The sequence below is a fragment of the Hemiscyllium ocellatum genome, chromosome 9 (assembly GCF_020745735.1).
Source record: "Hemiscyllium ocellatum isolate sHemOce1 chromosome 9, sHemOce1.pat.X.cur, whole genome shotgun sequence".
NCBI classification, from domain to species: domain Eukaryota; kingdom Metazoa; phylum Chordata; class Chondrichthyes; order Orectolobiformes; family Hemiscylliidae; genus Hemiscyllium; species Hemiscyllium ocellatum.
This window is the reverse complement of record NC_083409.1, coordinates 77,478,221-77,505,377: the sequence shown is the minus strand read 5'-3', so window position 1 is coordinate 77,505,377 and position 27,157 is coordinate 77,478,221. Positions and strand designations below refer to the sequence as shown.

The 27,157-nt window shown below is 39.7% G+C and overlaps 1 protein-coding gene across 2 annotated transcripts in view; it reads right to left on the bottom strand.

Moving 5' to 3' along the window:
* Window positions 1-27,157, bottom strand: part of plpp3 (phospholipid phosphatase 3) — a 152,735-nt gene that overhangs the window by 46,417 nt on the left and 79,161 nt on the right. For both annotated transcript variants that reach the window (XM_060829859.1, XM_060829858.1), the window contains exons 3-4: window positions 22,267-22,547; window positions 17,748-17,805 (exon numbers count right to left, since the gene is read on the bottom strand). In XM_060829859.1, coding sequence (XP_060685842.1) covers window positions 17,748-17,805; window positions 22,267-22,547 — 339 coding nt within the window. The remainder of the gene's footprint in view (window positions 1-17,747; window positions 17,806-22,266; window positions 22,548-27,157) is intronic.

Here is a 27,157-nt window from a genome sequence, read left to right as displayed (position 1 = left end):
TGTTCAAGCAGAACATAAACCATAGAATCTGCCAAATCAGTGCCACATAAAATGCGGATCGGGAAATGGAGCAGTTATTCCAAATGGGAATAATGCTGCGTGGTTGTTTGCTTCTTCATCAGTTGAAAGGTAATGTTTCCACAAGTGCATGCAATTATAAACACTGGGATCTTAATTAATTGCTATGATTAATGTGAAACATCTTTGGCACTGGACTCTGAGTTGAGTTTCTGAAGGAATTAATAGAAAGCCAGTAAGCTGGCTCAGGAACCTTGAGTAACTTTGTGGGGAGTTTGCATGCTCTCCCCATGTCTACATGGGTTTCCTCTGGATGCCCTAGTTTCCTGCTCTGGTTAGGTGGATTGGCCGTGCTAGATCTAGGGATGTGTAGGCTTGTGTAATTAGCTATTGGAATTATGGGGATATGATGTGGACACTGAGTCTGGTGGAGGATCTTTGAAGAGTCAGTGCAGACTTGATAGGCTAAATGGCCTCTTCCTGCACTGTAGGGATCCTATGATTACATTAACTCATATAGATTCATCCAACTCAGGCTTTACTTCTCCAGAGAGACAGAAAAATTTAGTAACTAGCATTATAAAAGAATAGTCCTAAATGATTTCATTGAGTGGAGTCTTACAGCAGTCTGAGTGACACGGGTTTCAGTGTGGTTTGTGGCAGACGCAGATGAGACTCTGGTGAGACCATTCTTCAGTCTGGGAGAAATATGCCCCATCTCTTAAGCTTTTCACAAGTGGCACTGCAAGTTTCTCCCTTGGAAGTAGTGGGCTATCAGTCATGAAGGAATTAACACTTGTTAGACCCCCTATTAATGTCACAACTCATCTCATTGATAGTCAGCTTCTATTTTATCAAGCATGCTAACCATGAAAGTCAGAATAGGTACCTGGAGCCTTCAACCTGCTGCTTGCTCTCAAGGGATTCATTCTTGGAAATCTGGCACCAACATCTCAGAGCATATTGTGAGTACCAGCCAAATACACACCACATCCAAGGTCATTGGAATCCAACATGCGCCAGCATCTAAGAATCCTCACGGCACATCTCTGATGCATTTACAGCATGCTTCTGTAGTTTAATGTTGCACCAACATCTATCACTGTGATACTGCAACAAAGACACTTTGTGCTCAGAAACGTGCATTCAGCTCATGGACTGGACCATCACTGGACTCTTCACTCACTAACATTGCACTCACCTGGATGTCAACAGCATTCCTGCCTTGCATGTTCTTACCTTGCCTTTTTGTGCTTTGCCCTCTCAGCTAGAGACACCAGGCTCACAGTGTCAACTGCATTGCAACTAGTGCAGATACAAAGCCAGGAAACTTGTCATGGTTGTCAGCTGTCCTCAGTAAAGTCAATGGAGATAGGTTTCTCACAAGGGATTGTGGCACTCAAAGGCAGCCTCTGATACCAGTCCAGAGGCTTGGACAGAGTCAAACAGCCACTCGTGATAGTCAGAGTCAGGATGCTCTTGCATAAGGGATGAGGAGCTAAACGATGGGGTGCCCACCTCCTTAGTTGACTCTTTCTGCCCTATTTTGGGCTGTTTTCCTCATGGAATGAGACAGGTATTAAAGGGGGATGAAAATGGGTAGTATCACCATTGTTTTTTTTGTGCAGGAAGTGTCCCAAACAAGTGTGTAAGTAGCATGGAGGGCATGGAGGGTCAGTGGTGACAGTGAGTGAGTGCTGTTGCAGTGAGCAATGGTGAAACTGGGAGGGGGGGACAATAACAGTGATGGACTGAGTGTGAGGTGTTGGTGAGAAAATAGTGCACTTATGTCGGCAGAGCGGAGAAGGTGATTAAACTTCTCTCTACATTGTTGGAATCCCTCCAGACATTTGCAACAACCTTGGACCAAACTGGCATTGTCTGGTGTGGTAGCCTCCACAGTGGGTCCCAGAGGAAGAAGACATCCCCATTGCACTGCCTCTCCCAGTAGGACCTCCAGTTCCCTGCTTGCAAAGTGTGGAGCCAATTTTCCCTTGTCTGCCACGCCCAGGGTAACCAAGCAGAGCTGCTCCGGACTAACTGTACTTGTCCTGACGCACAATGGGCTTTTAAAGATGGCAAGGATGTAAGGGGTGCCAGTCTTTTTGGTCGATATCTGGTCAGTGGCGAGTTATTCCAGGTACAGCTCATGGCAAGACAGGGTTAGAATTAGACAGGAGGGAAACCACAGGTAGTTGACAAGCATATTTGATAAGATGTGATGAGAATCCTTGTTTGGTCTTATGGCAAGAATCCCCCAAAAAACCCAATGCAAATGCAAATTGCACTTAGCCAAATAACATAAGCTTCAGCCCCCTGGTTTTAAACTGATCATTCCATCCTTAGTTGTTGCAATCTGCTCTACACATGATCTGAGATATGCATGATCCATGCTACTTGTCATTTTTGGAAGAATCCATTTTAATTTACTATCAACTATTAACTACTTAATTGTACTTAGAGAGCTTTCTGGTCACAACGAAACTAAAAATAAATGTACTCAAACAATTCAAAGTACCATAGCAGGGCAAAGATCACAATTAAAACTAATGAAGGAAAGGGATCTATTTGAACCTGACAGCAGTTCCTCTAAACAGAAAGTGAAGGCTGCAGATGCCGGAGATCAGAGTCGAGAATGTAGTGCTGGAAAAGCACAGCCGGTCAGGCAGCGTCCGAGGAGCAGGAGAATCGACATTTCAGGCAAGAGCCCTTCATCAGGAATGAGGCTTGTGAGCCGAGGGAGTGGAGAGATAAATGAGAAGTGCTCCTCCAAATCAGGTTTTATTCAACTTTTATCCTCAAGAAACAAACGGATTACAAGATGTAAGAGCAGAAATAGGCCATTCTGCCCATTGAGTCCTTACTGCTCTTAACTTATCTTCGTTTTCACGATAAATGTTAGCTGAATATACACAGTGAAATCAATTATGGACCACAGCACAAAACAGACAATAGTGTAACAGCAACTCATTTATGCTGCACCTGATTATTTTATTTATCGATTTCAATGTAAAATGAGTTATCAATGCATCATCACTCATGGTGCACAGCTGGCCTGGACTAGAGGAATCCCTTATGACAAAATAAAAACAACAGCCACAGACCAGGTAGCTGAAGGTAATTTTCATACAAAAAAAGCATCATGAAGACCAATATCATAATGATACCATTTCCATTACATTTTATAAAGGCCTTCATAATGGCACCTTCAGTCTAGGCACATTTTCTCAAGTAAGCCTTTCCTTAAAAACACAGCATTGAATTATTCTTGCCATTTCAGGTAAAATTGAGAGTGAACTGAACTGTCAATCATCTACTTATATTCTTGATTTATTAGCAGCATAAAGAAAACAAACAAGTAGTGGAAAAGAGAGCCCAGTGGAAGGAAAAAACATCAGTCACCTTCAGGTCAATGCTATTTATTTATGCCAGCTGTAGAAGGGATTGGCACTCACAAATTGGTGTCTATAGCCAGAACAGAAGATGTTCAAACCAGAAGTGACATACACTCTGGGTCCAGTCTACCATTTCCTGAGATGGACGAATCCCTACTATCAATGTTACTATTATTAACAGTCAAAGGTTTGACTTCATCTCTTGGCAGCTGTTACTATAAAATGAGATAAATACATCTCAGCTACTAAAAAAAACTGAACTTGATAGATATTATTGCACAGAAACAAAAGCTATGCATCATGTAATTGCTAAATGAAACCATTCTAATTCTTCAACTGAAACAACTTGTCCAAAGAAATTGTAAAGAATTGTTCCTTATGTTGTACAGCCAAATTAGACATGGTTACATTCTGCCAAGATTAAACTTGTTTAGAATTTTACACAGATTAATGCAGTTGGTTATTTCACTTGGGTTCTCTTCCAGTTGCCACCCTGAACATTATATTTGTTTTCCCTAACAGTAACAATGGTTTTGAAAAGTAACATGGGATTACACAGTGTATATGGCACAGAAACAAGCCATTTGAACCACCAATTTAAGGCAACATTTATGCTTCATTTCAAACTCCTCCCATCATTTCTTAACATGATAACCATCTATTCTCTTCCCTTTGAAGGGATTCCTGTCATCTTAGGACTCAATTTGGTAAATCTTCATTGCATTCCCTCCAAAGTATGAACATCCTCTCTCAGGCAAGGAGACCAAAACTGTACACAATAGTGTGGCCTCACTCGTCCCTTGCAGCAAGACATCCTTGTTCCTATAGTTGAATCCTCTCAATACGAAGGCTGACATAGAGTTTGCCTGCTGCACCTGCAAGCTTACTTTTAGCAAGTGGTGTAGAGAAACCCAGGTCTTAAATAAAATTAATTATTATGTTTCTCATCCTTGAATATCCATTGATGTCAAATTCAATAGAAATAAGGTGGATCCTACTTTTACATTTTGGTTTTCATGGTACATGTTATTTTTTCTGAACAAAACAACTAATGTGGAGCAAAAGAGGCTGACAGGTTCCATTGAGCTTAAATAGAGACTTTTTTTTTGGCAGGAATGGGCTGAAGCCATTAACCTGCATCGTGCATTTGATTCCTTCAGCTCACCACATAAGAAAAATAGCCACAAATGAGATCAACCCATTATGGTGCAAAATTATAAAGGAATAGTCAATTTCTAAAAATTGTGATAAGAGTATTACATTGCAATAATTTTGTAGCAATATCAAAAAATGCTTTCCTGTATCCTGTCTTTGTTACATTGTTAATAAGTATTTAGTACGCATAAACATTAGAAGAATCTAGGTCCTTTGAGGCAATGAAATTTGCAATTATTCTCAAAACCACCAAGAGGCATTTATTAACATTGTGATAAATTGACATTGTTTTAATAAAAAAAGTTAAGTAATCAATGCAATCATACCGTCATGACTCTGCTTCTGCCTCAGCTGAGAAGTAGCTGAGAGCTATATCTGTGCACTTGTAATCTCTCGACCTGGGTGTTCTGTGCTCTCTGCCTAGTCTCATATCTCCCTTCTCCACAAACTTGAGCTCATCCAAAACTCTGCTGTTGTCTTGACTTGCACCAAGTCTGTTCACCCATCACCTCTATGTTCAATGGCTTCCAATGGTTTCTTATGCAATGCCTCAATTTTAAAACTTTAAAAGAATTTTTAAACTTTAAAATTTTAAAGAAATCTGTCAAGGCTTTAACTTTTCCCTATACATGTGACTTTTTCCTTGTGCTATAATTCGCCAAGATCTCTACACTCTCCCAATTCTGGTCTCTTGCGCAGTGCCAACTTTAATTACTCCAACATTGGCAGCACTGTTTTTGGCTCAGGTCATAAACTCTGGAATTCCTTAACAAAAACTCTCACTCCTCAACAAAAACTCTCACTCCTCCTTCAAAACCTAGGGCTATAGAAGTGACCAAGGTTGGGTATCTTTTTTCATATCTCCTAATGCTATATTGGTGACAAATTTTGTTCAATAATGACCCTTGAAGAATCACATTGACAGGTTATGAACACGTCATTGTTAATTGTAAGATTTGTTTCCTCCGAAGGTAATAATCCTGGAGGATTTCTCAAACTTCATTCAAAACGCCAGCTTTTGTACTTAAGCTCAAATACCAGTTTTAGCTTGAGGCAGATATTGAGTGAACTCTGCTGCAATGCAGAGGAAAGACCAAACACAGACTCAGGGACGGGTACACGGAGCATCTGCGCTCTGCATGCATTAACCAACCCAATCTTCCAGTTGCCATCTATTTAATTCCCCACACTCCCCTAGCGATATGTCCATTCTTGGTCTCCTTCACTGTCAGAGTGAGGCTAAATGTAAACTTGAGGAACAAAACACCTTATATTTCACCTGGGAAGCTTAGTGCCCAATGGCCTCAATATTGACTTCACCAGCTGCAAAATCCCTCCACACCCACCCCCCAGCTTTATCCCATGCCCAGCCCTCCCCCTCATCATCGCCTCTCTGACCTGTTCTCACCTGTCCATCTTCCTACTCACCTATCTACTCCACAGCTCCCACTAACCAATCACAATCACCCCCTACCTGCACCCATCTATCACCATCCCACCTACCTTTCCCCAGCCCCACTCCCTCCCTCTATTTACTTCTGGGCTCCTCTCCCCTACCTCAGTCCTGATGAAGGGTTTCAGCTGAAACATCGACTTTCATAGTCCTCAGATGCTGACCGACCTGTTGTCCTTTTGTAGCATCACATCTATTGACTCCACCATCCTGTTTATGGTTGGTTACAATTAGCCCTATGGTGATTTCATACAACTTTTATGATTATTAAAATTCCCAATCTTTTTGGAAAGCTTCTTAATTAAACTCCACGTTCACACACAGTCCCTGGGTCTGTACATGGGAATATTCATCATAATAATCACCAATGAAGAACCAAACATCTAATCAATCAGGTGGTTTCGGGGTCTAGTTGGAGATTCTAGATCAAATCTCAGGTTTACTTTTTTGTTCTGATCTTTTAGTTTCCAGTTGTAATGGCTTGAGCAATTCATATGTTTTAATGAGATTGTTAACTTCCATTCATTAGGTTCAGGTTTATCAGGTGCATCATGGTGTCTTCTGATGACAGAACATTTTAAATACAACATCCTCACTTAGATACATATTTTGCTTACTTTTGTGTTTGAGGTTTGTGGAAACTCTCTTGTTTATTCTGTTGTTGACAATTTTCCAAGACTGTCATTTTATGACGCATTGTCAGCCATGTTACCAATTTCCAGATATTTTATGTAAATCAAGCATGTCTACAATAACCTTCTGGTCACCACATCAAATTCTTTTACAACTGTACAGCTGCCCTGGGTCTCCCATTGGATTGCAAGTGCTTTGATGAGGATACAGGTCATTTGAATCCCAAGACATAGTTTATTTTGCTGGATTCCTGTACCTGTTACTGTTACAAAAGATTCAAAGTGTTGTTTTCATTTTACCATATGGTTTTGGCATTTCCTTCAAGTCTTATGATCCAGGAGCTTTGAACCTTGCATTTCTGTCCTAGCTCTGAGATCACATAAAGGTTTGCAGGCCATGTGGGATGGCAATTCCTGGGACAGTACTTGTAACATGTTGCTCATTTTATTCAAAATCTCTATTTCATTTTTTGAAAGTATGTTGTTTATACATTAACACTATTCCTAACTATTATACAGCACAATTCAGCTTCTTACATTAAAATTAGAATTAGCTTTACTGTCACATGTACTCACATGAGTACAGTGAGACGTTTACAACACCACCTTAGGTACCAAGATACCTAGGTACAGATGCATTAGTACAAATTCCGAGGGGGAATATTATAAAAATAAAGAAATAAAAGTTCAGCAAAATATTAGAAAAAAATAGAGAAATAAGAGTTCAGAATAACAGTCCTTCCAATACAGACTGTGCCAAGCTTCACTAGAGGCCAGGAATCAAGTCTACGCTGAGGCCAGGAGTTCGAGTCCATGCTGAGGACCTTCATGGTCGATATAATAATACAACCCAGGAATGACCAAACACAGAAGCTGGAAATAGAGCAAAGCAATCTCAAAACCACAGCAATCCCCTGTAATTCGCACACATCCAGTTGAAAATGGTGATGGATAAATATGTAACAACAGGGGTAGGCTCCATGAATGTCCCCGACAATGGCAGAATCCAACACATGAATATAAGGCTAAAGGAGCTGAGAACTTATTAGACAAGAATTACCAAGTGCCCTAAATCATACACCTACTTTCAGATCCCTTGACCAACATGGATGTACGTGCAGCCAATTTGGTTAATTTTACATAACATTAAGCAGCAGTTTAATGGATTCACTGAGAAATGTGCAACCGGATAAAATTTTGGCTGAAGTTTTAAAGCAAGCTGAACTAATCCAACAGTTCTGACATTAACACAATCAACAATAGAAGAAATTATCCAGATCTACCCAATAAAAAAGCATGAAAAATCTATCCTGGCAATTATCATCTGCATCTTCCTCCCAGCTGTATTTAAAGTGAAGGAAGGAATCAGAGATTTTGGCATCAAGCAACAGCTACTCACAAAAAATCCACTCACCTATGTTCAGTTCATATTCTTGCCTAACTATGTGGATTTAAATCTTGATGTAGCCTTTGTCCACAAATGGGTACAAGATCTTAATGAGAGAGAGGAAGCTGAGAGCATTTAACATTCTTCTTAATATAGTGCTCGTTCACAAATTACATCATGGATCCCGCTAGCAAAATCGATCAATACAGATCAAAAGAAAAACCCCTTTAACAGATGTAGTCATACCTGAAGCAAAAAAAATGGTGGTTTTGGTTGATGGAGACTAACACTGCAGTCGCAGACTGTTACTATAGATGGCCCTTAAGGAGCCTTCAAGATCGATCTATAGCCAGCTGCTTCATTCGAGACCTATCCTCTGTCAGAAGGAGAAGAGGGGACAGCTCACTAACAATTCTATAATGTTCAGATCCATTCACATCTTTCTCTGAAAATGAAGCAGCTCAGGTCACCATACTAAAAAACCTAGACAACATCCAGACACAGATTGACAAGTGGCACATCATACTCATATATGTTGGGTACTCGCAACAATTCAACTTCTATCCATCTTCTTCTGATCTTCAACAGCATTGCCATCATGATGTTTCCAATCATAACCCTGGAATAATTGGAATCATGACTGATCAGAAGTTTAAATGGACCACTAATATCAATTCTGCTTTTACAAAAGGATGATAAAATCCAGGTGCTCTACAATGAGCAGCCTACCTCTCAATTATTCCATGCCTTTTCCTCATACTCAAAGTTTAATTTGGGAATGCAATGCAGTCACTGGGTTGCAAATGGGTTCCATTCTGGAGTCCATTCTATTCAATAGAGCAGGCTAGAGAAGAGGTGGGATAAAAGGGGGCATCAGGTGTGAAGGTGGGTGGGTCCTAAAAAAGGTTGTTTCTTTCTCTTTCTCTCAGAGGGCAACAAGCAGGAAGAAGTTTCTTCCCCCGAAATGAGTGGAAGCTGGGAGATTGATTTTATTTAAGGCTAAGTTAGAAAAAGTTTAGATAGACAAGCAAGTAAAGGGTTATGAGAGACAGACAGGAAAATGAAGTTGAGGCAATGACAAGCACTGACACTGTCAGGGTCATTCTTAGTTAAATAGATTAGCAATGCGTGTTATTTGATTAAAATCAACATTGACCACCCATGACTTATCAACTGGTGAAGCAGGCTCGAAAGGCTGAAAGGCCTACCATTGTCCCTTGTTACTAAGGTCCTATAATCCTAATATGCTAAAGACTCGTGGAATTAGTTGTACTAACCAAACTTGTGCTGAAAAGTTTTGCTGTTTTAACATTTCAGAACTCCAAAAACCTAAGATAAAGGGATACTGTCCCTCTGAAATTCACACCAGTGTCACTGACTTCTTAATACTGTAATTGGATTTACCTTCATGTGACTCAAAGACTCAAGTTGCTCTTTTCAACTAATACAGTGAATATTTTTCTAATAAGTAATTAATAATCAACTGTGACACTTTGCAACAGAATGCACAAAGAGATTGAATGGAATTATGCAGCCAGGCTCTCACAATCACCATTTGTTTCAGGCAAAACCTCTAAGCTGACTGAGACGCTGAAAAAACTCACAGCAGAATAAGGATATAGTTTTCTACCATCCCCTAGTGATATGGCCATGAAAGAAATACTACAGTTTCATATTTCTAACCTTTTTCCTTTGCTGGGGTGGAGGGGAGCAGGGAAGGGTGGTGAAGGTAGGACCACCCTTCCTTCATCTCCCTTTCCCCTTCATGCTCAACCAAAGTAAATGTTCTTACTTATCTTCAAATTAGCAGGGAGAATGAACACATGAGGTTTCAGCAGATTTGAAAAAAATCCCTATAATTAGCAGGAATATGGCTAACCAAGACTGATTTAGCATCTGACTCTTTCATCATGAATAAGTGATTTTCGTCTTAGGGATTTTACGAATGGGGGTTAAATTTCACCCACACATTACAAAAGTCAGCCTTTTGAAGCAAAGGCGGAGCAAAAGGAATAAAAGTTACTTTTCAGTCATGTGTCAGTTCATATTTTAAGGAATATGTTCTTGGGAAATGTGAGGGCAAAGAATCCAATACAGTTCCACCACATTTAACACACAAGCGTGTGTGATTAAGGAATAAGAACATTCATGGATCACGATCATAAATCAATACTCTAGTGTATTGTGACATTTTATGTATATTTTGGGAAGAAACTCCACCTACTTTTCTTTTATCTTCTTGAATGTTTTAACAGTGGTTCAACAGCCTCCCTTCAGGATATTAAATAAACTATTAGAGTCTGCAATTCTGTAAATTACAGATGTATTTTGTAAGTGGGTGGCAAATTATGCTTAATAATCCCTTCCCGGTTTGTATTTTCATGCTTATATTTAGTTAATATTGTATTTTACTTCAGTATGGTAATAATATGGCGTCTTGCATAATTTAAATAGAATAACTTTTTGGCTGGATTGCCAAATAGCTATAAATATCATTGTTGAGTGATTTGAACTCATTACCTAGGCTGACACTTTACTGCAACAGTAACAGAGTATCACATTGGTTGAGATGCTGTCTTCTGGGATAGATATTAAAATCAAGACCTAATCTGTCTCTTTGATGGATGTAAAATGTCCCATGATGCTATTTAAAGAAACATGGTGTTTTCTCAAGGTGCTCAAGCTTGTATTTATCCCTCAGACAATCTATTCAATTATCTCATTCCTTCTTATGGGACTTTGCTGGATACAAATTGTCCACCACAACAGCCCACTTTGATTATGAAGTGCTGTGAGGAGTCCTAAAGTTGTCAAAAGTGTTATATAACTGGTACTTTTCTAAAGGATTACCACAAAATTGAATTGCTGTCCACAGCTGCTGTAATTAAAGGTGCAGATTTACCAGAATATGATATCAAGAGAACAGGGAGAATCTCTGTTACTGTCTATCTTAAAACAAGGGATTTTAACATATTGAGCAAGTGGGCCAATGCAGAGCAGATGAAGTATAATGTGGATAAATGTGAAATCACCATTTTGATACCAAGAACAGGAAGGTATCTTATTATCTGAATGGTGACGGACGGGGGAAGGGGGAGAGGGACAAAACCCGGTCTATTCAGGTACAGCAGGTAGCAAAGAAGGCAAATGGTAAATTGGCCTTTATAGCAAGAAAATTTGTACAAGTCCTTGATGAGAATACACCTGGAGTACTGTATGCAGATTTGGTCTCCTTATCTGATTAATTATGTTCTGGTTGTAGAGGGCGTACAACAAAGATGTAACAGATTAATTCCTGGGGTGGCAGGACTAATACATGAAGAGATACTGGATCGGGGGAGTTAAGAAGAATGGAGGAGAGAGCAGGGGTGATTGCATAGGAGCCTATGAAATTCTAACAGGACTAGGCATTGTAAACAGAGGAAGGATATTCCTGATGACCAGGGAGTTCAGAATCAGGGTTCACAGTCCAAGGATATGGGTAGGCTCTTTTGAACTGAAGTATGGAGAAATGTCTTCACCCAGAGACTGGTTAGATTGTGGAAATCTCTGTCTTAGAAAGCAGTTGATGCCAAAATATTGAATATTTTGAATAAGGGATAGGTATAGTTCTTGGACTAAAAGATCAAAGGTTATAGGTGAAAGTGGGAACAGTGTGCTGAGCAGCCATGATCATGATGAATGGAGGAACTGGTTTGAAGGGCCAGATGATCCACTCCTGTTCCTATTTTCAATGATTCCATGTTTCAAGCTCTATCTGGTGGTATTGCTTAAGATGAATTCAATTTTGAAAACTGATATAAAGTCATAGAGTCATACAGCATGGAAACAGACCTTTCGGTTCAACCTATTTTGATTAAAACTGCACAACCCATTAGCACATTCAGAATATTAGGCCATTGCAAAGAAGAGGAAACTTATGGTGTCTCATGGAGAAATTGCCTTAACAGATTAATAGCAACAATTACAAAAGACAAGTTCTCTGTAGATCTAGGTTTAAGTGAAAAACATATTTTCCTGTAAAAACAAGTTGAAAGATTTTAAATAAAGAAAAACCTCACAGGACGGCATGGTGGCACAGTGGTTAGCACTGTTGCCTCACAGCGCCAGAGACCTGGGTTCAATTCCCACGTCAGGCGACTCACTGTGTGGAGTTTGTACATTCTCCCTGTGTCTGCGTGGGTTTCCTCTGGGTGCTCCGGTTTCCTCCACAATCCAAAAAATGTGCAGGTTAGGTGAATTTGCCATGATAAATTGCCCGTAGTGTTAGGTGTAGGGGAATGGGTCTGGGTGGGTTACACTTCGGTGGGTCGGTGTGGACTTTTTGGACCAAAGGGCCTGTTTCCACACTGTAAGTAATCTAATCTAAGTAACCTAAGGACTATGAAAATTATTCATTTTCCAGTGTTTTCATATCAAGGGAAACTTAGGTCCTGGGACAACATGCAGACTGATATGAGAATGCTTCCATATGGAGGGCAGTGTACACAACTGTGGTAGCTGATGGTATCTCCTGTAAATAGAGAGCAAGGTTCAAACAAATGTGCCAAGCCTAATACACAGCAACTGTTATACATGTGCCAAACCATGTAAAGTATTCACTGGAGATCAGAGGTATTTGGCATCACTAAATGTAACACAAAGAATCAACACCGCTGGGACAGTAATTATTCACTAAATTATTTTCAAAACATTTACAGTGTCCTTTTCTATAAAGATGTACATATGGAAGAATCATGCTGAAGTCATGTTACAGGGCTGGCTTCCAGAAAATAAGAAAAAAATTTACTTTTAATTACTTTCGCTCACTAGTGCTACTGCTGCACCCTTTGATACGTCATGTTAGGAAATGACTGGACACAAGTTAAAAGAAAGAGAATGTTGAAAGCAAGAAGAGCAACTATTTACACCAAGATTAAGAGATCTGTGGATAAGTGCTCGCAAAATCACTGAAGTGATCAGTATTAAAAGGATGGGGAGCAAGTTTCGATTCAAATGGAGAATGCAACACATTTATTAATACTGAAATCTTAGATATATTAATCTATTGCTTGAATTAAAATGCTTTGAATGGCACTAATTCAATGGTTTTATTGGACATGGGCCCAGATTCCACTACCTTGGAGATCCTCAGAAAATAGCCCAAGTGTTTAGAAACCCGAAGTCCCTCCCCAAACACAGCGTACCTCCTTTACACAGGAGCAGGCCAGGAGTCACAGATGCATGGTTCACGATACACAGAAGTAAAGGGACACAGGAGGAGGATTAGGCCAACCAGTCCCTCAAGCCTACTCACTAAATCATAAGCTAGTCATCTACATTGAGTCTGGTATCCCACATTCTCTGCATACCTTTAATGAATCAGTGTTGAGAAATCCAAAAATCTCAGCCTTGAACATATTTAGTGACTGAACTAAAAACAGAAAGGGCTAGAAAAGCTCAGCATGTCTGGCAGCATATGTGGAGAGACTAACAGATTTAATATTTCATGTCTAGTATGACTTTTCTTTGGAACTGAAAGCAGTTGGAAGGTTATGGCTTACATGCAAGTAACAATGACAACACTCTTGCGATAAAGGCCAAAGTAGTATTTAACTTCCTCATTCCTTGCTGCACTAACATGTTGGCTTTTAGTGACAAATGAAATAAGACATGCAGGTCTTTTTCGACATTCACACTTCCCAACGATTGTTTATTGGTTATTCTAGCTTTGGAGAGATCATCGAGTCATTGGAAGATTCAAACAGTAACTAGTTTATCAATTATTAAGGAACAATGCACTGTATTACATAACATTACATACAAGCCATAATCAAACTCCCTTCAAGCCAACAAGATGATGCGAGGTGCTTTTCACACAGTCCTAGACATTAATCTGTACAACCTTAATACAACATCTCTCCTAAAGGTGTTTATTTTTAAACTTTTATTTTCACGTACAATCCCACATTTCCTCCCACCACCAACAGTCTCTGACAATCTATCAATAAACTTCACAACACAGATTACATGACTACTTTGTAGAATACATATGTTCTGTCCATAAAAAGACCCTGAGGCTCTAGTTGCCTGCAACTTTAATGGACCACCGAGTTCTCTGGCCAACATCTGTCTCAGGATTTTGTTTTTAAGATTTGATTCCCTACAGTGTGGAAACAGGCCTTTCGGCCCAAAAAGTCCATACCAACCCTCCAAAGAGTACCCACCCAGACCTATTTCCCTCTGACTAATGCACCTAACACTATGGGCAATTTAGCATGGCCAATTCACCTGACCTGCACATCTTTGGACTGTGGGAGGAAACTGAAGCACCCGGAGGAAACCCACGCAGACACGGGGAGAGTGTGCAAACTCCACACAGACAGTCGCCCAAGGCTGGAATTGAACCTGGGCCCTGGCGTTGTGAGGCAGCAGTGCTAACCATGCCACCTCTTTTCTGCATGGGTCCTGCAAGCTGGAAGAACCTTAATTTTCATTTGGGAACCCCACCCCCCACAGTATGCTTGCTGCAGCGTTACAATGATAACAAAAGATGCATTGTGTAAATGGATCCTAAATGTGCCTCGAGTTTTCTCAGATGCTGGCACATGTCAGATGCCAGTGTTTATGGATGTGGCTGACACTCAGACAGCATCTCCTGAGATGTTTGCACCCAGTGTTCAAACTGGGGATCGTTTGGAACAAGTGATTAACTGAAGTCATCAGATCCTGCTCTGACTTCCATGTTGAGAATTCTCAATATCCAGTTTATTTAACATGTTTGGTTAGATTGGAGGCTGGCTATGAATGAGTGGATTCAGGATGTTAATAAGACATTTAACAAGATTGAATCCCCCTTAACTGGAAACTCATCACTGCCCGGTGAGAAATTAGTCATGCCACCCAGCAGATGTATGAAAGATTGGATGACCTACTCCCAACGCCGAGATGGACCTTTGCAGACATCCTCAGCTGCTACCACCTGCAAGTTCCCCTCCAAACCACTCACCATCCTCAGTTGAAAACACATTGCAGTTCCTTCAGTGTGGCTGGATTAAGATTCTGGAATTCCCTTAATGCAATGGGCTGTACCTTACACCAAAAGGACTGCAGCAGGTCCAGTAGTCAGCTCACCACCACCTTCTCAGGGGAAACTAGATATAGGCAAACAATTATGGCCAAGATATTGAAGCCCACATCCCAAGAGTGATAAACATACAAAAACGTTTAGGAAATTGATGATTTTTAAATCAAAGCAAATCTCTAAGGATATGATTTAACTTCCAACCTGTACCAGCCTATAACTATCACTGTGTGTATTTGCCTGGTTATCCTTGTCTTGGTTTAGAAGTCCATCCATGAAAGCTGAATGTTACTCAATATTCTAATCTCAATGCATAGTTAGAATCGTTATGCCCTGTGATTATTAATATCATGGATATAACAGAGTATCAACAAAGAGCATTATGTGAGGAATTAGTTGCAAAAGCCCTTTGTAATGTTTAGAATTTATAAGAACAATTGACCATTTTATTACTATGGCTTTGCAAGAATGCTTCTATTGCTTGAAATTTCTGTGCTACTATCCAGTAAAATGTATGATGATGACAAAAGGCACTTGAATTATTGCAATGCCATTGCTCTGAACTGGTAGGAGTCTGACCCCGATTTAAAAAGCTTCATAAATCAAGCCATGTGAAGCCAAGTGTCTGGGCAGCATCAGTAAACCTAATCTGGTAGTAAGGTCACATATTTATTCTACACTCCAGTGATCTTTAACCTCAACTCATAAAGGGAAACCAGTTTAGCTTACAACTGTATATTGCTATTTCTATTCAATAGCTTTTATTCCTAAGGAAGTATTACTCTAAAGATTTTTTGTAAATCAAAGAACAAAACATTCATTCAGAAGATTCAAGTAAAAAGAATACCACCTCGAAATTTAGTTTTACATTTAAAGAAACATTGAACGTTTAGTTATTTAAAGAGGTTTCATTTCAAAATAACAACTCTCTCCATAAACAGATGTTTTAGTGAGTGTACTATATGTATAAATATATTATGTGTAATGGAAATATATGCAGCTCTAGCCATGCACAATCCTACTTAATGATTTAGACTAGTGATATGCAGTATCTGGCATTCGAGGCTGAAAGTTACAGTTGGAAACAATTGAATCCAAATGATCTTAAATGTGTGAATGTTGTGCTATTTGTTTCTGCACTTGATTATGTAGAGTTTGGAGAGTCAATCCATGAATTATAGTTATGAATCTTTATTTACTGGAGGTAGATAATGAAATTATAATCTACAGAAGTGCTCTGCAATGTCACAAGTCAAACTGCACAGCATATGTCTGAGCCCAGTTCATCCATTTTAATGAGCTGTATTTTATGCTTACTGGCAAATTGGGCTGATGAATTATCTGCAATCATCTTGAAATAATAGAACTAGATTTGCACACTATTTGTAACATAACAAGTGAAGAACGTGGCTAAAATGATGTGAAAAAGAATTGTGGGAATATTGTTACTCCCTGAATTGAATGTTTCTCAAGATGTTTAGCTTCATTCCTTATGATGGATTAAAGCTCTTATTCAACATAGGCATGAGTTAAAGAGTGGCAGCACGCAAAGAAATTCTTTTGATTTACAGTACAAAGACAGATCTGAACAAATCTCTCCTGGCAGTAAGGAATGTAAAATGCATTCAGAACCAGTGAAGCTCAAAGACAGCTCATTGGAAACAAAAGCTATTAGGACAGGCGCATTAGTCATTCAACAAAAGAAACTCAATATTACTGACAGAAGTGTTCTATTATTGACTAGTTAGATTGTTTTGAATGCACATGAAGATTTTATACACATTTATTGTTTCCCAAGCTTCCAAATTCTGTAGGAAGAATTACTTTGAGGATTATGAGAAAATTGTGAATCCAGAATGCTTATAGTTTCTCCAGGTTTGTTTATAGCTTATTTTCCCCTCAAAATAAAGTCATTGTATTTTTGTCTTCTGTTCAGATAAGTTTAACCTGGAACTCACTAAACATATCTCTAGATTTAGGTGTTTGTCTCCATGGTATTTGCTTATGAAATTAGACTATAATTAGTGAAGAAAGCTGTCACAATTCTCTCTCTTACTGCCCCAGAGAGTTTGTTACTGGCAGTAAAAACACTGGTGAGGAGGTAAATGCCACCAGTCACTGATACACAAGGATCCATTATATTAGATATTCACTAATAACGAATTTAAAAGAAAATTCTTGACCAAGAGGGTGGTTAAAATGTGGAACTCACCAACACGAGTAAATGGTTTCAATGCATTTAGGGGGAGGTTAAGCACACAAAGCTGAAAGGAATAAAAGGATACGTGCTGATGGGACTTAATTAATAAATGTGTGAGGAGTTTCATGTGAATTATAAACATTAGCATGAACCATTTGGTTCAAAAGGCCTGTTTCTGAGCTGAAAATGCTTTATGACATTTTGTCATACCTACTAACATCACTGCCATCGCCTAGAATTTGAAAGTGGTCACTCTACAATTCCATCATCCTCTGATACTTACTTATAATCACAGCATAACATACCATCTACATAGTGAATGTGCTGTAACCAAGAAACAACATCATTTCAAAAGCATTACAACTTCAACAGAATGGAGACTTTAAAGAGCTCAAACCCCCAGGTACAGACCACAATAAGACAAAGAAACATGAAGCCACTTACCGCTAAATACAACATGGTGTACAATGAGAAGGATGCGTGTCCTGAAAAGAATGATTTCCTGGAAAACAAAATAATTATGTTCTTTTAGAGCAATTTGGATGAGCCCAAGTACATTTATCTTACCAAATATCCATCCACCTGAAGTTTAAATCGATATATCCAGAAAAATAATCTATCAGAATAAATGCATAAATTGCCATTTACCACACATCTACATACATAAAATCAATCCTTTAGTGAAGGCCGATGAGATTAGCGAGTTTTGTCATTTACAAAATACCTTGCAAGAACTGTAACAAATACTACATTGGACGAACAGGCAGAAAACTGGCCACCAGGATACATGAACATCAACTAGCCACAAAACGACATAACTCACTCTCACTAGTATCCTTATATACAGATGAGGAGGGACACCACTTCGACTGGGACAACACATCTATCCTAGGTCAAGCCAAACAGAGACATGCACGAGAATTCCTAGAAGCATGGCATTCTAACTGGAACTCTATCAACAAACACATTGATTTGGATCCCATTTACTACTCCCTGAGAAAGAACCAGAAATGACTTCACCATAGGAAATGGCATCACCAACCCTAGAAAACTCAAACGTATAAACAGAAATTGGCTACACCACCAGTGCTTCATTCGGAGGCTCACTGAAAATGTTACTTCGTATGGTGATGAAATGTCTGAAAATTAACCTTACAGCTCAGCAAGCAAACCTACATCCAGGCCTTTGAGATGTTTAGACATGATAAGGCATTGTGTTGATAGAATATTTTATTCAAAATGAGAATGTTTCCTCAATGTAGTCATGAGTGTAATACATACCAAATCTTAGAAAACACTGCAAAGCTAAAAGAAGGAACCAAAAGATCATAAGGGAGAAATTACTCTTCTGGCTAAGTCTGAGTTGTGTCGAAATTTTTTGGAGGGTTTCATACCAAAAGGCCTAGCGAGTTCTCACTATCTCATGTCCAATTTCTGCCCCACCTTACCATTCACCATTCCTGGAGCAACTTTCCTATCATTGAATATCCTGGAATTTACCAGCATCCCTTATGCCCACACCATCTTTAAACACCCAGGATATTGCCCGAGGACTGGTAAAGAAGGCCATAATACCAGGTCATGCCAGTCAGGTCTGAGATTGCCACCAGTCTCAGCCATCTGGAGGAATGACCCGCACTGTAGATAAAAGGTGAATGCCGTTCTCCACTCTGCCAAAGTAATTGCAATTATCCTCTCTCTGATGCCTCACACTGAGTCCATCTCTGGTGCTGCACCTACCTCCCACCAAGGCTCATGCTCTACCACACTTGCTATTGCCTGCAACATTTTTCCCTCTCATTCTTACCCATCCCAACCCAGAGCATCACAAACAGATATCCAGGAAATGTGGCCTGCCTACTCACTTGCTTTGGATATCTCCCCACCAGCACTAACTGTAATAGCTGTGTCACCCACTTTTAAAGGAACATAGAAACAAAGAGGAGTTGGCTGTTCAGCCTTTCAAGCTTGCTTTGTCTCTCTTGATAATCATGCAATCCTCTATCTCAATGCCATATTGCCACTTCCCAATGCCATATTCACTCCCTCCTCGCCTTCTGAATGAAGAAATAATTCCTAATCTGTCAGAAATGGTTTATCGTGTATCCTGGGACTGTGTCTAGATTCCCCAACCAGGGGAAGGATCCTTACTGGATTTAGTCTGCCTAACCCTGTTAGAAATATATATATTTCTAGATAGATAAAATGTCTACAGTGTGGAAACAGGCCCTTCGGCCCAACAAGTCCGCACACCAACTCTACAAAAGGTAACCCACCCAGACCCATTGCCCCACTATTCTACACTTACCCCAGGCTAATGCATCTAACCGACACATCCTTGAACACTATGAGCGATTTAGCATTGCCAATTCACCTAACCTGCACATCTTTGCGTTGTGGGAGGAAACTGGAGCACCCGAAGGAAACCCATGCAGTCACCTGCAGTGGGAATTGAACCCAGTCCCTGGCTCTGAGAGACAACATGGCTAACCACTGAGCCACCATCCCATTTCAATCAGATTCCCCCTCATCCTTCAAAACTCGAGTCAATACAGGCCCAATTGAACCAATCTCTCCTTATAGGACAGTCCTCGCAATCCCGGTATCAGTCCAGCGAGTCTCATCCTCAAAGCTATATCCTTTCTTCCCCTTAATATCCACACCTCTCTCGCATTCCAGGAGGAAAACATCCCACAGGAGACACAAAGAGCCAAGATTGATGGAATGCTGCCTGTCATTTGGCTCCTCTATGAGGACAGGATGCGGACTCTGACTGACCTGAGCATGACCTGGACTAGCACCAGTGGCTGCCTTTAACATGCCGGGAACTCCTAACTGAAAGCTCTCCTCCTTGACTTGACTGAAGACCACTGACAGCTTTTATAGACTTCCTGGCTTTGTGTCTGCATGAAAAAATGAGGTAAGACAGCAGTAATACGACCCTGAGCCAAAATAGAGAAAGGAAATGCAAAGTAGGGATGCTGGGAGCTCAGACTGAGACAGAGTGCAAGCAAAAAGCTCAGAGATGCAGCCTGATCCAGTCCAGGAGCTGACTCCATGTCCCTGCTACAGCTTTACAAGATAGTTGCTGGCCCAGTTTGAGATGTAACATTGAAATACAGAAGCATCCTGTAAGCATCATTCTCTCAAAGCCACAATGATGTCCTGTGCCCAGCAATCAGCAGGCCAACGCCAATTGGAACATTGATTTACAGTTCCAGAAGTTGCCGTTGCGTTCGCAGAAGAAGGAACAAATAAATCAAAGGGAATGCTGCCTGTAATTGAAATATAATGAGCCAGGATGGGCTATTAACAAGGTGTTTAACAATTAGTAATTACTGTCAATTGACATCACGCTGCTGCCTAGTGAGAATCTTGACATGATGTTTGTGAAAAGATGCAACAAGATGATCTCCACGTTAAAACTAGCCTCAACACACTTATTGCCTGATTTTGCCAAAAATCTCACCAAAGCCCAGGTTGCTCAGGCCCTGATAAGGATCTGTCCATAGTTTTGGATTAACAGCATGCACAGTTGTGAAATATGTAAGCATACCACAACGATGTGATTATATTAATGTAGAGCAGCCAATATCAGGACTGCATCGGGTAAAGGGGCTGTGCAAGCATATGGTGTACTCCCTGCACTGTGTACACATTCTAATGGCTGGACATGGTCAGAAAGCCACCTGCAACTTGCTTACAGTAATTCCTACTATCATCTGGATGCAGCACATGAATTCTGGTGTTTAGGGAAGAATACAGGACGTAGCTGGCTAAATGCATTTCTACCAGTGTTAGGGTGGACAGGGAGACAGCAGGCAAAATCCCTGTATGGTGTGTTTGGTGGCAGAGGGCCTTTAATTAGGCAGGTCGGTAATGTTGGGGGAATCCCAGCAGCTTCACACCTTCACCCAGGTTAAGGCCGTGGCAGAGGGACCATAGAGGGAGGAATTCCTGCCCAACTGGTTCTCCGGCTCACAGCAGCTCAGACTCCCATCAGCTCCATAAAAATTAGTCTAGCAAAGCAGAGGAGGCCAGAGGCAGTGAACCAGGATTCTGACAAACAGAAGAAAAATGTGATACCAATCATAAACAGCTGTCTTGTTAACATAATTTAATTTTGTTGATATTTTCCACAAAAATACATAAGAATTCAAGTGCTATTTAATCTGTGGTTAACAGAATCATGGTGAATTATAGTCAGCTGATGCCACTGCCATTTGTAAACAACACCATTACAGCATTTCAAAATCAGCGTAAAACTGTACAGCAAGCTGTCCTAAACTTCATAGAGCATTATCTTACAACATCCACAAGGTAAGCTATCAATTTAGCATTCTTTATCGCTAACTGAATTTCATTTCCTTTGACTTGAACGAGTGTTGTTGGGTTTAAAGCAAACTGGGCGACTGATTCCAAATTAGCCATTTTGCATTAGATCTGAAGAACAACTTGATCATCATATCTTCTAGAGCCAAGGATGTGGGAGCAGGCAGTGGCAGTGCAACAGCCATATTCAAATAACAAAAACAAAATACTATGGATACTGGAAATGTGAAATCAAGACAGAAAACCTTGGAAATACTCAATAAGTCTGGCACCATCCGTGGAGGGTGAAGCAGCTAATATTTCAGGTCAATAACCTTGTAATTTAATGAAAGGTCATTGACATTGAAGTAACTCCACTAAGGTGGTATCATGTCACCAAGCCACCCTTTATTTACAATGGTGCACAGTAAATGACGCTGACCAGCTAGCTCAGAGTCGGTTGCTAGAGAGAACAGAACCTGTGACATTTCTGTTCTTATCAGTCAGCCAGGACTCCCTGATTGGAACACTTAACAGCCCCAATCAGGGAACTCATATTCTCTAAGATCCCTGGCTGACCTTGTTACAATTACTTACAGACCTGAAATGAAGCAATATTTGATTTAATTTCTTATTAGATAAAAATTCCTACCTTGCTTCCTGAACTTTGCCTTCATCGCCTCTGCATTCAAACTCCACAATGTAGCCAAGGGAACAGTTGATTGCTGTAAAGTTTGGCTTGCATATATCTAGGAAATGTGGCCTTAAACGACCAACAGACACTTTTGCAATGTCAGTGAAAGACTGGCTTATGGCACAGCCAAAGATGAAGCAGCCAACTTGCTTATATAGAGCAGCTATGTATGGATTGCGGATAAAGGACCTGGAACGTTCCTTCATGTAGTGGATCCGGTAGCACTCTCCTGATATTATCTGTTAACAAAAACGCAAAATTATTAATGAAGTCATCCAGTGTTTCCTGTGTATAAACAATGTAATGCAGAACTACAATGGACAGCATTATAATTAGCAATTTAGTGACAGATAACTTGCCTGCAAAGAGAGAAAGGAGGAAGAGAAATTGTATTTAATAGACTGAGAGGACAAATAGGTTTCACAGCAGCAGAAAATAAGTCTGAAAGGGCAACAGCAATTAAGCAACAGAAGCCTGTCAAATTTTGTCTGTTAATATTTGAAAAAGGACACAAATACAAAAATACAAGCATACTTTTTAAGTTTTGTTCTTCAGATATTCCAGGATTTCTCAACACAGGTGCACACAGCTTCTATGTACAATGCAAATGTAAATACATAGTGTCTGCAAATGGTAAAGATGATTGAAAACAAAGCAAAAGTAAAGAGTAGGCATAATTGGAGTTGCCACAGAAATGAATTACCACTGGGCATTTCTGGTGTGGCTGTCAGTCTTCCATTTCTCTGTTCAAGAACGACAAAAGAAATGCACATTTTTTTGGCCAAAAGTTACAGGCAACTAGCAGAATCATGGCTTTCTGCCATTTTAAGATGCGTGACTGTTGAGAATTCCATTGTGACCAGAACAAGAAAACCACAATCACAATACACTAAGAATGGTGCTTTCACATTTCTCAAGCAACAAATAAGTCAATTAAATGGCATAACATCAAAATTTTTCTTCACCCTAGCCACGAAGTGTGCAGTTACTGTGAGAAATTCATTAATAACACATTTTTACAAAGCTTTCTTTTAAATAGGCCAGTCCCTGGCAGCAAATGATGGTGCTTCATTCAAGTGATGTGGCAACATTTTTGGTAGGCTGGTCAATCCTAACACCGCAAAAGAGTGAATATAATTTTGGATCATTTTTTAAAATATGCAATAAATATAAGGCATAATATAAACAATAATATATATAATATTTTACCTTTAAGTATTAGCATCGAGTGTATTTGCACATAAAGAAAAGTACAAATGGTAAAAGACATTTTAAAACACAAACATAGTACAAACACAAAAGCAGACAGCAAATAAGGCAGCTGAAGCAAAATGGAAAGCCAACACAAATCATATGTGCCATTATGCCAAGGAGAATGACTGCAGAAAGCAAGTTCCATGGACCAATTGATTGTTATTGAAATACACTACTGCTCTATTCACAGACCAAAGTAGTAATGCAATTGAAAGATGCCACATATCAAAGGTGACACAGGTCCCAAACACAGAGGCTTACTTTTGGAGTTGAAAGATACCATAGTGTACAGGGTGCAATACTTTGTGTATTGATATTCTACATCAGTATGTCATCACAATGTGAAAATGTGAAAAGACACAACTGTGAACTTAACAGCAAGGTAAGCTCTGACATTGACATATGATCATTTAGACAAGTGGTTCCTTTACAAAATAAAAAGAATGTAGCCTCAGTGGGCCAAACTCAAAGCTTCCAAACAATATGAGTCACAGTTATGGTATTATGGTAGTGATGTCAAAGGAGAAGGGTGAGTCACTATGTTGTGGTAAGGAAGGCTAATTGTGGTGGCATGAGAAGGACTATCTGTTATGGGAGAAGATGCAATGTGCTGTGTGCTCCTCTGAGTTGGAGATGAATACTATATTAGAAGCTGCTGGTCCATGCTGAAGCATTGGATGCCTCTTGAAACTGATGGGTGGAAATGTCGTCAGAGGCATAGGATTGCTGATGATCCCAGGGTAACGTTGAATGATGACTGGGGATGACCCCACATCCAATAGGTGTGGCTATCACTTGTGGAACACACACACACACACCATCCTCACCCCCACAACCTTGGCAACTGACCTGCACCGTCCCGTCTGATGAAGCAGCCCCAGTCAATCCAGTTCCTGCCAAGACAGACTGATGCCATTCCCTTTCTAAATGCTCCCACATCTCCACCGTCATTCTTCTTTTAAAGTCCCTAAAAACCCACCTCTTCCACCCCTGCTCATATCTCTAAATGGGTTGGCCCATTTTAGATCTTTGTGAAAAGCATGAAACATTTTTGCAAGCGATTTGAATTCAGTTGCTGCTATCGCTTTTGTAATGCCAAATGTTAAAGACAGATTTTTCAATGTTTTGAACAATATTACTATTTTTTGGAAGGCTAAGAATATTTTAAGCAAAATGTAATAGTGAGTTAAGTCCTTTTATGCTTTACACCAGTACTGTATATAACTTTTACCCTAAATAAAGCAAGCAGAGCTAATGACTTCAACGAAGCTGTTCTGGAGGCCAGGTGCTCCCTTATGGGAGCACAGTCAGTCATCCCAATTTGCTCTCTCAAATGTCCCAACAGCTTTCTGTAAAGCATTATTAACAGAGGCCTGGGATAGGTCCCCAAATCGAACTCTCATCCAAGAATGTGGTGTGTTATGGAGAACTCCAAAGGGAAAGATTCTATGCAAAACAAACACTGGTGTGATTACTACCAGCTTTCCGATTAGGTTACCCCACTTTAACTTTTGGCTTGGTAGAATTGAGAAGAAATGGCCTGAGGGAAATTGCTTGCTGTGGGTTTTCCAGTGAGATTCAATCAGGAGTTCAACCCTTCCCCCAGCCCCCAGACGTGCAGCAGTTCACAACATAATCAACATCACTTCTGGAATTTGAGCTTTCTAGGTCCAATCTTTTCCTTTAGGTTGTATTATTTCTGAAAGCAATCATCCATGGTCTGCTGGTTAACTGGCTCGACTAATCACTTTCTCGCTCAAATAGTGCAAAAGGTAAGGAGACATCACGGGAAGGTAAAAACACCGTGAGGAGCATGCCAACCTTAAAATTTCTTTTAACACTCAGTTGTAAAATGGGTAATGCTGTCATAGTACACTTTGCTTACAACAAATAGCTCCAAAGAATTGCCACGAACTCATTTATAAAATCAGCAAATTTATTTAGTAGTTTTCCTCATGAAAGTAACATTATTTTGTGGCATTTTTTTCAGTCACTAGCAGTTACCTGGTTTGAAGACTCAACAAATTGCTGAGTTGATTATGCAAAACATGATCAAAGCTGATTTATGTCTTTGGGAAGCAATCCCTGAAAATTGGCATTCTAGTTGATCAACTGAAAATAACAGTTTTATAGTCACAATACCTCTTCACTCAAGCAAAGAAATCACTAAATCAATTAAAGGGCTCTGTTTGTAGAGATTATGGTCATAGTTTTTTGACGTGAACACCACTGTACAGTTCTATTTCCAGACACTATGTTAGATTGTTTTACAAATGTTTTGCCATCATCGAATATTTAAAGAATATTAGCCATAAGTAACAGAGTGGAATAATAATTCTGCACATATGCTCAATACAAACTGATTACAAATTCCATATATGTTCCTGTGAATAACATTTTGGAAATTGGTTCTGTTGAGAAAAGCCTCACTTAATGGGGGTGGCTGAAACAACATATAAAGTCAAGGTACTTCAGTTAATAGGCACTGTCCACTCCATTGCATTGTCCTTCCAGAAAATATTTCATTGTGACCTTCACCAACTCTCAAAGCCTTCTGGTCTTGATAATTCTAACGAACTGTTTTGCTCTCAGATTGACTTTTCCAATAAAATTATAGACAGGAGTAATTTCAACCCCTTGATTATTTGCAGATGTAGAAGGAGCAGCCATTCTAGGAGTAATGTCCATACTCTTTCTATGGAAGTAGGAATTATTGCACTTCGTTAATGCTATTCAGAATTCTATGCCAGGACATTATGGAACAGGATCTTTAACTCCAGTAAAACACTCCAGTCCCATTTACTGAATATCATTGGGCATAAACCTACACCACATGGGCTGCATCAGTTCAAGTAGGTGATTTACCACCACCTTCTGAAGGGCAATTAGGGATGGGCCATAAATACTGGGCTTGCCTCTGAAGCTTGCACTCCATGAACGAACACAAAGAAAATTGTAATAAAGTACTGGCTTTGCTGTGGTGCACTTTTCAATTAGTATGTGAAACTAATGACATTGTCCGAGCTAGGTAAATGAAATTATCACGATATTTTTTAATAATTACACCACAAGCAGTGAAAAGGCAACAAAAAACAGTGGTGCTACCCAAAGATAGCTGTATTTTGTGGCAATACAACTGCATTCACATTGGATCCCGAAGGGGTACTCCAGTAGCAGCTACACTTCACTATGGACAGTAGCACAATAATCAGACAATTTTCATTGCTTCCTTTTGTCAATATCAGGTCAAATTCTCTTGTCCAATGACAATATCATAACAAATTAGTTTGTCTGGTTCAGTCGTTTGACATTCCATACCATGAAGTGGATCTGATTTTTTTAAAAATTACGTTTAGACAACTCTCAATGGCCTTATCAGGTGGGGCAGGAAATGATTGGGAAGTGACCTACATTGGATCAACTAAGCACATAATAGATTAGTCAAAAAGGCAAGCCATTACATAAAAATTATTAACTAGCTTGTCAACTGTATTCTACTTTTCCAACCAATGCAATTCAAGAGTATTAATTTGGAAAAGTCTACATCAAGAATACATTTAAATTGCTTAGAAAAAGCACTGTGCTCTTTGACATC